At 37.2% G+C, this 12,975-nt stretch overlaps 1 protein-coding gene across 1 annotated transcript in view; it reads right to left on the bottom strand.

The window, feature by feature from the left end:
• LOC107740484 (uncharacterized) overlaps positions 1 to 12,975 on the bottom strand; it is a 59,830-nt gene that overhangs the window by 22,389 nt on the left and 24,466 nt on the right. Inside the window, exons 7-13 of the mRNA XM_016552941.1 lie at positions 11,449 to 11,535; positions 10,861 to 10,977; positions 10,221 to 10,319; positions 7,476 to 7,624; positions 4,112 to 4,250; positions 3,200 to 3,322; positions 2,703 to 2,894 (exon numbers count right to left, since the gene is read on the bottom strand). Coding sequence (XP_016408427.1) covers positions 2,703 to 2,894; positions 3,200 to 3,322; positions 4,112 to 4,250; positions 7,476 to 7,624; positions 10,221 to 10,319; positions 10,861 to 10,977; positions 11,449 to 11,535 — 906 coding nt within the window. The remainder of the gene's footprint in view (positions 1 to 2,702; positions 2,895 to 3,199; positions 3,323 to 4,111; positions 4,251 to 7,475; positions 7,625 to 10,220; positions 10,320 to 10,860; positions 10,978 to 11,448; positions 11,536 to 12,975) is intronic.

Here is a 12,975-nt window from a genome sequence, read left to right as displayed (position 1 = left end):
AAGCGCTCACCCAAGCGGGAAAATGAGCTGTTGCTGCCAGATCTCGATTGCCGAAAATTACATTGTGTTTGATGCAAAACCAACTCGACTAAATCAAAAGAAAAAGAAAAAAACACTAACTGTATATTTTTATTTTCTCAAGCAAAGCAAATTTTAAAAGTCCACTGAACAACTTACATTTTTGGTATGTTGAAGATATACGCTATTGTCAACATTATTGCCTAAGCGGTAAATTTTAAAAAAATTATGTTTATAAAAATGTGGGCTATATAAAATGTAAATAAAAAATAATAATAATGTTTATAAAAACGTGGGCGATATAACATTTTAATAATAACAAACATATTGTTTTGCGTATGCTCGTGTCGCTTGAAGTCCTTCTCTGATTTTATTATTGTTTGCAAGGTTGCAACGTTACTTTGCAATATTTTAAATACTTTCGGGTATTTTGCATGGTCTGTTATTGGAGTGTCACACAGGTGGGAGTTTTAACTCCTATTCACTGTGAATACAAAAATAATTTAGTTGATGCAGAGAGATAGATATATAGACCGGGGGAATCCCCCCATCTCCCCACCCTCTGATTACGTATCATAACTTAACTACCTGTAAACATTATTTAGCGTGTTTTACTTGGAAAACCAGCTATATTTTTCTTGCATTCGAATAACAATGGATAAACCTGAAACGACAGAAGAAGGATAGGAGATTAATTTAATTTACAAATAAGGTAGGAAATGTGCGGGGGGGGGGGTGGTCTTATCACTCAGCATACCCAGTTAAAAACGTCACCGATCGCCACTGCTGTATACTGTTATACAATGAATACACAACCACCAATGTTGTTCAATTCATGAGTCTAATCAAAAGCATGAAATGACATGTCCAGGAATGGGTGTGAAAGGACAGGTGGTGTGAATAAGCATTCATGTTCGCCATTCAGATGACGCCAGTGAGTTCCACAAGTGTCATCGCGAATCTTAACACAACAACACAAAGACTCTGCAGTGCTGAAGACTAAAGAGGATAAATGCGTGCTCCGTCAGAGACTGATCTAGAAACAGGTAGTCGTATGTAAACTAAGCCAGCTTTTGATTTATATACAATCAAAAGCTTTGATTAATACACAAATACACTAACAACTTTTGTCAATATGCCAACAGACGGCAGGACAGGGCTTGGACGAGGTCGCCATGCCAACAGGGCAAGGGGTCTATATATGGATGATCTGATGAGTCAGGAAAGAGCACTATGATTATGCTAATGATAAAATCTGACAGCGGTCAGCCAACTGGACCATCTGTCCACGCTGGGGCTCAGGGGGAAACACTGAAGTCAGACTGAAGCGTTCAACACTCACCCAGTGTCACAGCAGAGGAAAAACACAATGGTCTGATCACAGAGACAATCCTGTGTGTGTGTTTGTGTGTGTGAATGTGTTTGTTTGCCTGACATCACTGCCAGTCAGGGATTTCCGTAATAGCTGGTGCTTTAGAAACACTGTATTCTCTTCAGAGAAACTAGAGTCTGATGGAAAAATACATGAAAAAGTCCTCCATTTCCATCACTTAACACTACCTAGAACATCCAACCCAAAATTTTGATATCAAATTTTCTGTTAATTCTAAAGTTTTTATCACTGTTTGGGAAAAATATAGAAAAAAAAGTTTTCATTAAAAACTGTTTCAGCACCCATCTGAGGTCATCTAGAGGACAGATAGTGTTCAATAAGACAAGGTTTCACAACCTGTGGGTCATGACTCCCACCAGGGGTCGCCAAGCCTACTTGATTATAGGGAAACTACATTTAGACTAAACTAAATTACATTAACAGAAACCACATTCATTTATTAGAAAAGAAAGTGTCCTGTAAGAACAACATATGAAAAGACAATGATATGAAACTGAAGAGCAAAACGTTTATAAATAATTAACTATATCTGGCCAAACAACTATGCATTGAAAAATGGAAAACAGCTAACGCACAGGGGCAATCTAATCTAAACTGACTGAACTGCACTGGGTGAGACATAGGACAGGTTAGAATGACCACAAATTTATGTATTTATGTATCAAGGTAATAATTCTGAGCAATTCACACACCTTATAATTAGAAAGCAGTACCGGTACACTGAGTAATCTCTTATTATCCACCAAACCAATATTTAAATCGAATAAAGCCTCAAACAATCCAGTATATATAATTAAAGGGATAGGTCACTGAAAAATGTTAATTCTGTCATCATTTCCTCAACGTCTTGACATTCCAAACTTGTATGACTTACTTTGTCATGTTGAACACAACAGAAGGTATTTCAAAACTAAATGGGGTCCAAACAACATTGCACCCCAGTGACTTTTATTGTATGAAGGGGGAAAAAACACGGAAGAAAGTCGGTCATACAGGTTTGGAATGACATGATGGTGAGTAAATGATGACAGAATTATCATTCTTGGGTGAACTATCCCCATACTAAACCATTTAGAACAACATTTCTAACAAATCATCTCTAACAAATCTCAAAATCTTCTAAAACTTCTCAACTTTTCACACACTACAATACAATTACAGAGAATACAGCTACAGGGTGTTCAAACTCAATACCAGTAGCATGACAAGTGAGCCTAAGTAGTAAAAGTAAAAACAGAAAGACAGAGAACTCCAGGGGAGTTCATATTATGAGCAACTAATGACCACTCACCCTGTCAAAAAACTCGTAGAGTCTAACAGTCTTGTCAATTTTATCCTTGGTTTCCTCCACTCGCTGGGAGAAATCATGTAGATGGACCCAGAATGAGCGTATCTTCACCTCGTACACCTGCAGCTCTGCAGAAGAGACGTCTTCCCACTTCTCTAAGCGCGTAAGGAGAGCTTCACCACTCTTACAGTGCTCCTGAACACACACACACACACACCCAGAATTACACAGTGAGCTGGTATGAAAACAGAGGGTGCGACTGAGGTGACTACATTTGAACAGTTACAAACGCTCTTGAAGCTCATGTTGACATAATAAAGCAAATGTTTGACACCTGCTGTAAAATATTACCTCTCAGTTCATATAAAAACATCATAAGGCATTTGTTGAGCAAATATGAGGACTATGCAAAAAAAAGAAAGAAAAAGAAACAACATGCAGATGCTGTGGCAGGGGGTAAAAAGCGCTATGTAAAACAAGTTTAATAAGAGTTGACATACATATGCAGCTGTGTAAAATTCTCTGAAGACAGTCTGTTTATGATGTAACTGCTCAAAGGAATCTTCCAGCTCACTCAGTGTCTGCAGACGAGTCTCGCCCACTTCTTCTATCCACTGACTCACCTAAGAGACAACATATACATACAACAGTTATTTCTGCTACAGTCCAGCTGCACTCTCTTAGTTTCACCCAGAACGACACATATTTATGCTCTTTATTCTCTGTGACAGTAGACTTTGGCAGTAGACTGTTACATAAGCACACAAACACATCCTTCACGTGTCTGTCATCTGATACAGATGCTATGGTGCAAGATTACACTTTCTCATGATGTGCATGAATGTGCGTGTGTGCTTGGCTAATCTGTTTCAGCAGCTTCCACTATAACCTTGCCAACAGGATTTTTTCCCCCTCTTTCTGCCTGCTGGGCACAATCATCCATTAAAACAATCAGAAGAATAAATCACCAGGTCAGTGTGTAGCTTAGTAAGGCTGTTTGTGAGTCAGTGTGCTTGTGTGTGGCACTTCAGTACAGTGTTCAGTATTTTTCAAGTTTAAATTTACTACAAAAACACTGCTAAGAATAAGCCTTGAAGACAAAAACTGCCCAAATGGAATTCAAACGTCTCAGACTATCCATGCAAATGCTTCTATTTTGGAGTCCTTTCTAACAAAAAATAGATTTAATTTCATAATTTAAGTGAAAAGTTTAACTAAAAATGTACATTCGTCTCAGAATTGAATTTTAACTTAGTAGAACTCTACTTAGAAGTATATTTATAGAGGATTTTTATAATAAAGTATGAAAACAAATCAAAATGCAAATATAAGAAATGATCCCATTAAAGAACAGGTAACATTTGCTGAGTCTCAGACGTTCATAATAGCAAGTGCAAAACTTTAGTCCTCACCTCTCTGAATCCCTCCTCCAGAGTCTTAAACTCCATTATGAATTCCAGTTCCTGTGTGCATTTGTTGGACAGCATCACCAGTCTGTGAACTAACTCGTCCACTTGGTTGTACAGACAGCCTGCACTCTCGATGGCATCTCTAAAACACACACCAACAGGATCTCTTTAGCATATTAAATGTAGTCTACTTATTGTCTTGAGCTTGTTTCTAATACCTGAGAGAAACTCCAAGCATCTGATCTTAAAGAAAACACTGACTGCAGGACTCACATCTCATTGGCTGAGACACTCTTGTAGAACTCTCGTCTCATTGGCTAAGACAGCCTTACAGAACCATTGATTGGGCCAGGCTTTTAGAGATTTAGTGAATGTAATTAGATGTGCAAGTTGGTTTTACAGAATGGTCTGGCAATGGGAGACAGTATGGAGCAGAGCTGGAGTTTGTGTGTGTGTGTGTGTGTGTGTGTGTTGTATGAGAAAAGAAAAAGACTATAAATGAGAGAAACTATGTCAACTATGTCAATGACTGTATACCGTGATACTCTACAAACAGTAAGTGAGGAAATATGTATTTCTTTAAATGCATAATTGTGAAGAAATATGAGTAAAAATGCATTGTGTGTGTTAAAAATGCAGCGTTGTGATACACACTGACAGAACGCACTGTGCACAGCAGCAGAGGCTGATATCTACTGAATGACTTCATCACTGCTGTAGTTCACTCACATAATACTGTATTGTGCTCTAGTCAAACATTTATACAACATTTCCCCTCAACAATATGCCAACTAACTCAGTCAAAGAGTGATCCACTCTCTGATCCAAACATAACACCAATGTCAATATTAGAATATAGAACTATTTTTGAAGAATGCCACATTCCCATTTGACTGCCAAAATACTTCAAAGCAAGTAAGACTTAGTAATGCAGACAGACATGTGGCACATGCACAACAACACAGCCATACTGAACTGTGCCCCCTGCTGTTAGATACACATAAATGCATATTCGCATGTTAAAATAAAGTTATTTTCATGGTAGTTTGTTTGTTTGTTTGGAGCTTGACAGCCTTAGTTTCTATTCAATATCAGTGTGTGGAAAAGAGCTGCAACCGAAATGAAATCCACAGAAAAAGAAAAGTTAAAAAAGTTTGGAAAGTAAATGATAATTGAATTTAATTTGGGGTGAACTTTAGGGTTTTGGTTAACGCAAGTTCAGTGTTGGAACAATCTGAGTATGACACACAATGAAAGGCAAATCAGTGACCTCAGAATCAGTCCAAAACCCACCAATTATTCACAGCACACACCCAGAGCAAACACGGGTTATCACAGCATGCAGGACATATCAAAGACATTCCAGCAAGAGAGAATGACAAAAGAGTGAGTGAGAGAGATAAGAGTCTAAGGATGGATGGATGAAAAATCAGAGGCCTTCATTATCATTATTATAAATTAAATGTTATAGTTTCTAATAATAATTATTATTATGCTACTTTTTTATTAGGGATTAATGGTGACAATTATTTTGATTATTATTCTTATTACTATTAATACTACATATATATATATATATATTATACAGTTTGACAAGGACTATAGAGAAGAAAAAAAGAGGAATAAACAAGATAAAAGTTCCTATTTATGTATATTTGAAACACCGGTGAGTAACAGTGTAATCATTCCAGTCAGTAAAAAAAGCAAGGGGTCATAGTTCACCTTTAGGATCCAAAGGAAACATTAAAAAGACTAGACTGAGAGGGATTATGTGTGAGGGAAGAAGTCCGTGTCATCAACAGAAAAAAGGGCCGGATTTGTTCACTATTGTCAAGCACTTTAGACTCAGTCACACCTGTGAGATTGAGCCCTTTGTGTGTCTGTCAGCATCCAGGTGATGCGCTTGTGTGTGAGCAGCTCAGACAGCTAAGGTTTCATTTTGGCATTCGTTAGACAGCAAATGAGCAACCTGAAGAACATGCACAGCCTTTAAACTATAATTTCACCTAATATGAAAGACACAAAAGGGAAGGAGATGACAATGCCGACAATAAATCAGGTTACAGAACCAGAGAGGCTGGCTTAGATGCCTGCCCCTTGCATGTTTATTAAGTAGATGAAGATTGTGGGAAACCTAAATTCAAACCATTAATGAGCGACCCACCGGGTCTTTATCAGCAGAGACCCTCGCAAACACCAAGCTCGAGTGTTAGTGTCTGAGCAGGAGGCTTTGAAAGTGAGCTTCAGTCAGTCAGTGCAGACATGCCTGTGTGTTTTATGCAAAGTCAAACAGGAAGCGGCACCAGAGCTCTGCTGCATCCAAACCATACTATGTTATCAGAGACAGACACATGCGCATACTGGTGTCTGTTTAGCTCTGAGATTATGTGTGTATGTTTCAGGATGAATGATTGTGTGCGCAGATAAAGACATTTCTCTTGGCCCAGCTGTGGGAAATAACATTCACACTCCCTCAACCTCGAGCTGAACCCAGCCCTGATCATCAGAGGTCTGAACATGCTCTCCCACGCTCGCAACACTTTTTTTGTCTCTCATTATCCCTCTCTTGTTTGTCATTCTCATGTCTCTTATAATTGTACAATTTAGTTCCGAAACCTAGTGAACCTATTTAGGCTGCATCGTTACTGGTACTTCATTGGTGACTCATTTGTAATGTTCTACATAGGCAGGAACTCACATGAATCAACAATTGATTTCTATATTTGAAAATCACTTTCATAATGAGTATGCATATCACATACAAACTTTATGTAAAACAGTCATTTACAGTCACTCCTTTTATAAAAACCTTATTTTTTAAATAATGTTCTGTAAGGATGCATTAAATTAAAAAACTGAAAAAAAAAAGCTGAAAACTGTTTTCAATGTTGATAAGAAATGTTTCTAGAGCACAAAATCAGCATACTAGAATGATTTCTGAAGGATAATGAAACACTGAGGACAGAAGTAATGGTTAATGAAAATTCAACTTTGCCAACACAGGAATAAAAAAAATTTTAACTGTAATACTACTTTACAATATTACTGTTTTTTATTGTTTTCTATTATTTTTTATTGTTGCTTTTTTTTACTATTTCTGATCAAATAAATGCAGCATTGATGAGCATAAGAGACTCCCATACAAAATTTTGACTGGTACTTGTATAATAAGTATTCTTCTTGCATTTAATGTATATATTTTTTCAGTGAGCTTGCTAGAGTGTATTCTGGGATTGCCTTTTCTACAAAGGACATATCATGCTGCCTTTGACCACAACATGTTGCCTGTTGACAGCATAATTAAATTGCCTAACTTTTGTGATGTGTGCAGTAGGTTAAAGGTGTTGTCTGGATGATATTTTCTCACCTGTAGTCCTCTGTCAGACTGACACTGGTCTCCTCTTTTCGCAAACGGGACAGAGCGGCTCCTCCCTCCAGCTGTAGCCGCACCAACCTGCTGTCCTCCAGAACAGTCCTCATCAACTCTCTGTACTTACACAATAAGATCTGTGCCTCCTGCAAACGCACAAACACACATTCATTACTATAAAACACAGACACTCCTCTACAGCTCCACACATTCCCATACACCTTATTATTACATATACACATCTTATCTACTGTTCACACTGAGTAATATCTGTCCCTTCTCCAGGACGTACACACACCCCATCATTATGTCCCTGTCTCACAAACTCCGTCGACATAGAGAGTAATACCTGGAGCAGGTTCCTGGAGCAGCACACATTACCTGTACACACTCTCACGCACACAGGCATTATTATTCATTAAATGATATCTACACCTCCTTCATCTAATACCAGCTCATGTTTGTACTCATTAAGTGATCAAATGAGCTTAAGCTACATTACAATGTGTAATACACATAACTGCCACACCTTTGGGTGTGTGTGCGCGTGTTTATAGTCTTTCTAAACAATATAACACTTGTCTTGCACTTTATATACTGATCCCCTTTGGTGTAGATACAGCATAATGATAGAGCAAAAGTTACCAAAATATTATGAAGAAATGCACACAGGTGTATTTGTCAATAAGCATAAGTTGCTTATCACATAAGCATGAGTTGGCTGGTCATCTGATTTCAACACGACAGACCCGATGAAGGGGTGACCCACTCTACGTAGAAAAAAAAACAAACAGGTTTTCTAGGCCACTAATATGACTGGAGTCATCCTTTGTGAGTGTACACTACCATTCAAAAGAAGAAAATATATATTTTTTAAAATGTAATTTATTCCTGCGATGGCAAAGCTGAATTTTCAGCAGCTCCATTCTTCAGCGTCACATAATAAATGACAAATAATTTTTTAATATGCTAACATGGTGCTTGAGAAACATTTCTTATTATTTCTTATTATCAATGTTGAAAACAGTTGTGCAGGTTAATATTCTTGTAGAAACCAAGATAAATTTTTTTCAGGATTCTTTAAATGAATAGAAAGTTCAAAAGAACAGTATTTATTAGATTTTATTATAACAATTTAAACTGCGTTGTCACTTTTGATCAATTTAATGCATCCTTGCTGAATAAAGTAATATTTTCTTTTAAAAAAAAAACCGTAATGACTTTGAATGGTAGTGTACATGATTTTAAACATAGCCATCACAAGTATTGACTACTGATACAATTTTTTTTATCTTTTCAGGTGTAAAATGTTTAAAATGGTTCACATTACTTGGCACACATTTATGTTTTTGAAAATTCCCTGACAAATGTACTGAAACCACTTCTGAAAGTGGTTCTCGTTAGTAAACAAGGGCCATAAATTAGCAAAACGCTTAATTAAAATCTAAAAAAAAGTGTTAAGTGGTGTAATACTTTTTTGGGGTGGATGAGTCAGACCACCACCCAGAAAAGCATCCATAATACCTACCCAATGATGCAGATGGTGGTCTGACCACACTATGCCAAGTCTATAAGGCGCTAACAAAAAAGGTTATATTATGCTAAATAACCTCAGGAACCTCAACTAAAGCCTTTTTAAAGTGAATTTGAAAAATTACTCAAAGTGATAAAAAGCTCATAATTACTGTCTTATGTCTACACCCTAATTATTGTGTGTGAAGTGGGATGAAACTGTAGAGCAATTACATGAATTACAAATGTCAGTGGATGTTTCTGTTTTAAAGCCTATTTGCATTTTTGTTTACAGTACTGCTTTAAAACTCTTCATAGACACTGTATAATAAACTATTAAATGGATGAAAAACTGAACGTATGTTAGGTTTATGTGAAAATACAGGGAGAAAATAACTCAGACAGAAGGAAGAGGGCACATGTTCAGATTAACGGAGGGACACAGAAGAGAAAGGAGAAATGGCCGAGAGATGAGAGGACGGACCGAGACTTGTTTTGGTCTTCTATTCATTTACCATCTAAGCATCACTTCATCCACAAGAGGGGCTGTTTTAGCATTCAGGATAAAGTCAAGCAGAAATCCATACCCTCAACCACTGCCTCTCCATTCTACTCTTCAAATAAACCCTTGGTAAGTGATTTTAAAGATGGCTGCAGATAAACACCCCTCTGGGAGATCATTATTTCTCCTGAGGCCCTGATTTTCCCCAGAAGCCTGTGGATAAAAAGGTCCTTCGTGACCTCCACTGACAGCCAGAGGTCAACTCAGTCAAAGACACACTAACCCCAACCACACACAAACTGAAGTCTATTTTTCAAAACTAGACATCTCTTCTAAATAGAACAGCCTTTAAATCACCGTAACCGGACACCAGTGCCACTGCTCTACTTCATGGAAATAGTATAGAAGTCTCTCAGACTCAGAATAGAAGATTTTAGTGCCATGATGATGCCCTCCTGAGGTAGATCACAGTGGATCACAGACAAAGTGCCCACAATATATATTCCTCAAACAAAAAAGCATAGCAACACCTTAGGTTCGGTACCCAGGGAATGCAAAAACTGACAAAAATGTATACCTTTAATGCAAGTCGCTTTAGATAAAAGAGTCTGCCAAAATATATGCATATATAGCACTCTCCCTCTGGACAGGGCTGGGACAAAGCATTTTCTGTGAGACTGCTCAGCTGAGCTGCTTTTAGAAAAGTATTGTATTGACTGTTGCAGTACCTCTGCTGTAGGTGGCAGCACTGTAGACTCCAGTTTGCTGATGGTGTTCTGAAGCAGGTTCACAGCATCCTCACAATGGCTGGTCAGCTGCTCCAGCCTCTGAAATATAACAGAAGGAACAAGAAACCATTAGAAAAAAAATTCCAGATTAATAAAAAAAACTGTTGTCAGATGCTGTACATCATATGTGGCTGCACATCAAATTAATTAGCCTATATCTTAATGTTTCAAGTTAAATGTTAAATATATAAATAAGCTACTTGGCAGAGGAACTATTTATTTTGATCATTATTAATACATTTAAACCACTGAATACTTTTATTATATTATGGCTGCATGGCCTCTTGTGGCTTAGTTCTGTATTAATCCATATTAAGGCTGGAATACAATATACAAAATTAAAAAATATTTAAATACCAGACTTTCAAGCCATTCCTAACACACCAGAAAGTTGTTATGCAAAACATGTGCCTCTGTTTTAGGAGGTGCATGACAAATACAGAAAACAATATGTGTTCTAAAACTGGCAAAAAATATCAAACATGTTTTATATCCTCTGACTGAGCAGATTCAGCGAACAAGACATGTAGTGTATTCCAGCCTTTAGTCATAAGAATGATGAAGATGATGATTTTCTCACCATTCTGAAACAGATCCAGCTGCTGTGGGAATAAGGGAAAGTGCCTTCAAACTCAGTGGGGAGTTGAGCGATGTCAACATGCTTATAGAGAGACTTAAGCGATGTCAACAACTCCACCTGACAGATGCCAAAAGAACACAACAGTCATCAGGTTTAGCTTCTGCATTAAAGGGGCCATATATGGGTTGCAGTGCTATCATAAACACTTCAGATGCCACAATGGCTGTTCTAATAGCTTAGATAGATGTCTAGGCTACACTATCTGTCCAGCTGTTGTGACATTCTCAACTGAAGCACTTTCCTACATAGCTACAAGAGTCTATCTCTGGTCAGTCCGTTTTGTGTCAGGCACAAGAGGCGTCTCAGTACAGACACTTGTGCTTTAAAAAAGTCATCTATTTCTCTGAGAGTGTAGACTAGCTAGCTGAAAGCCAGATTCTTGTATTTATGTTTGTATTTTCCATCCCACCAGCCCTCACCACATGTGGCACATGACACAGATGTTGTCTTCTGCTGTTATTGTTTGAGTTTTACTGTGGCTGTAAAGTCAGGGCATGTTACAGGTGATGGGTAATATTTGTGTGTTACCTGTATAGAAGTGGTTTTCTCCACACGTAGAGCCAGATCTCTGTCGGCCAGCAGCAGTACTGTATGGATGCATCCCGGCATGGCTTCCTGTAGAGATTGAATAGACTATATAGCACAGACAGCACCATGAATTACACACATTTCACTGACTAAACCAGAGTTCCCAGTCCTACAGACCAAAAAATGCTTTTGCAGTCATTTATGATTACTGAATAAGACTTTTTAAACATAAATTAATATATATTGCTATTGATACAGATGTCGTTAATACAGCTTGTATTTGTACTATTTGACTATTACTTAAATTCACAACCCCAAAAAAATATAGGGTGGAGACTAGATATTCTCTTTAGTTGTTGACTGGTGGAGACAGATATGAATGCGAGCTTGCAGTCGATTGTTGTATACAAAATGTTTCGAAAACTTTAGCATACGTCACCAGAGGAAAGTCTATCGTTTCACCGGAAGATCAAGTTACTTAGGACATTTCGATTAACAATTGTGACATAAAAAAAAAATGCAAAAATTGGAACATGTATATGAATATATTGTAAGATCAATATGATAAATAACATTTAGAAAATAGACAGGGTGAATTACTTGCCAACTTTAAACTATGCATATGCATAAATTACATCATTCAACAGAAGTTTTTAAAGGTTACATAACCTAGCAGACAATTTTCTGTCATGTGCCCCAAGAACCACAATAAAAGCCTTCTGTCAGTGTGAATGAAATGAGTTGTATGCCCCATAACAAAAGAGCCGAAAAACAACTCTGTAAAAACAGACCAGAGAAGTCGTTTATGCCATTTGAGAGCTGTTTTTGTCTGTTTCCTTGCATGTCATCACGCATACTGATCATGCACGCATTATCATGCCATCTTAGCCACATCTGAACAGAAGGAAGAAAAGCTTTGCTGGAACGAAACAATAGCATATTTACTAAGGAATGTTCCAGAAACATCAACAAACTCTTCAGGGCTGAGACATAATTACCACTGATATTTACTGCCTACTTACTGATACACTGCAGTTTTCTTTTTCACTTTGCTTTTTGAGTGTATTAAAATAATGAATAATACATGGTGAGGTTGGATCAGGTTTCCAGTCATGTGGGGGCCAAAGAGAAGGAATGATAAATGTGGGGACTGTTCCAGGTTAACAAAAGCCTGGCAGAGAACAGAATATTTTGGGATTATACCTTTTTATTAGACTGATAAACTAAACTCAAACATGTGTCACAACTCCAACAACTACAAATATATCAATACTTATATACACTACTGTTTTAAAGTAAGATGTTTTTTTAAAACATATATTCAACAAAGATATATTCAACTGATCAACAGTGGTGCTAATATATATTCAAATAATCACATCAGCATATTAGAATGATTTCTGAAGGATCATGTTACACTGAAGACTGGAGTAATGGCTGCTGAAAATACAGCTTTGCCATTACAGGAATAAATTGAGTATTGAAACAAAAAATACGTTTAATATATTTAAATTATTAAAAATATAT

Source organism: Sinocyclocheilus rhinocerous, unplaced genomic scaffold (genome assembly GCF_001515625.1).
Source record: "Sinocyclocheilus rhinocerous isolate Xijiao unplaced genomic scaffold, SAMN03320098_v1.1 scaffold225, whole genome shotgun sequence".
NCBI lineage: Eukaryota > Metazoa > Chordata > Actinopteri > Cypriniformes > Cyprinidae > Sinocyclocheilus > Sinocyclocheilus rhinocerous.
The sequence above is the reverse complement of the archived record's forward strand: the minus strand, read 5'-3'. Positions and strand labels throughout refer to the sequence as shown.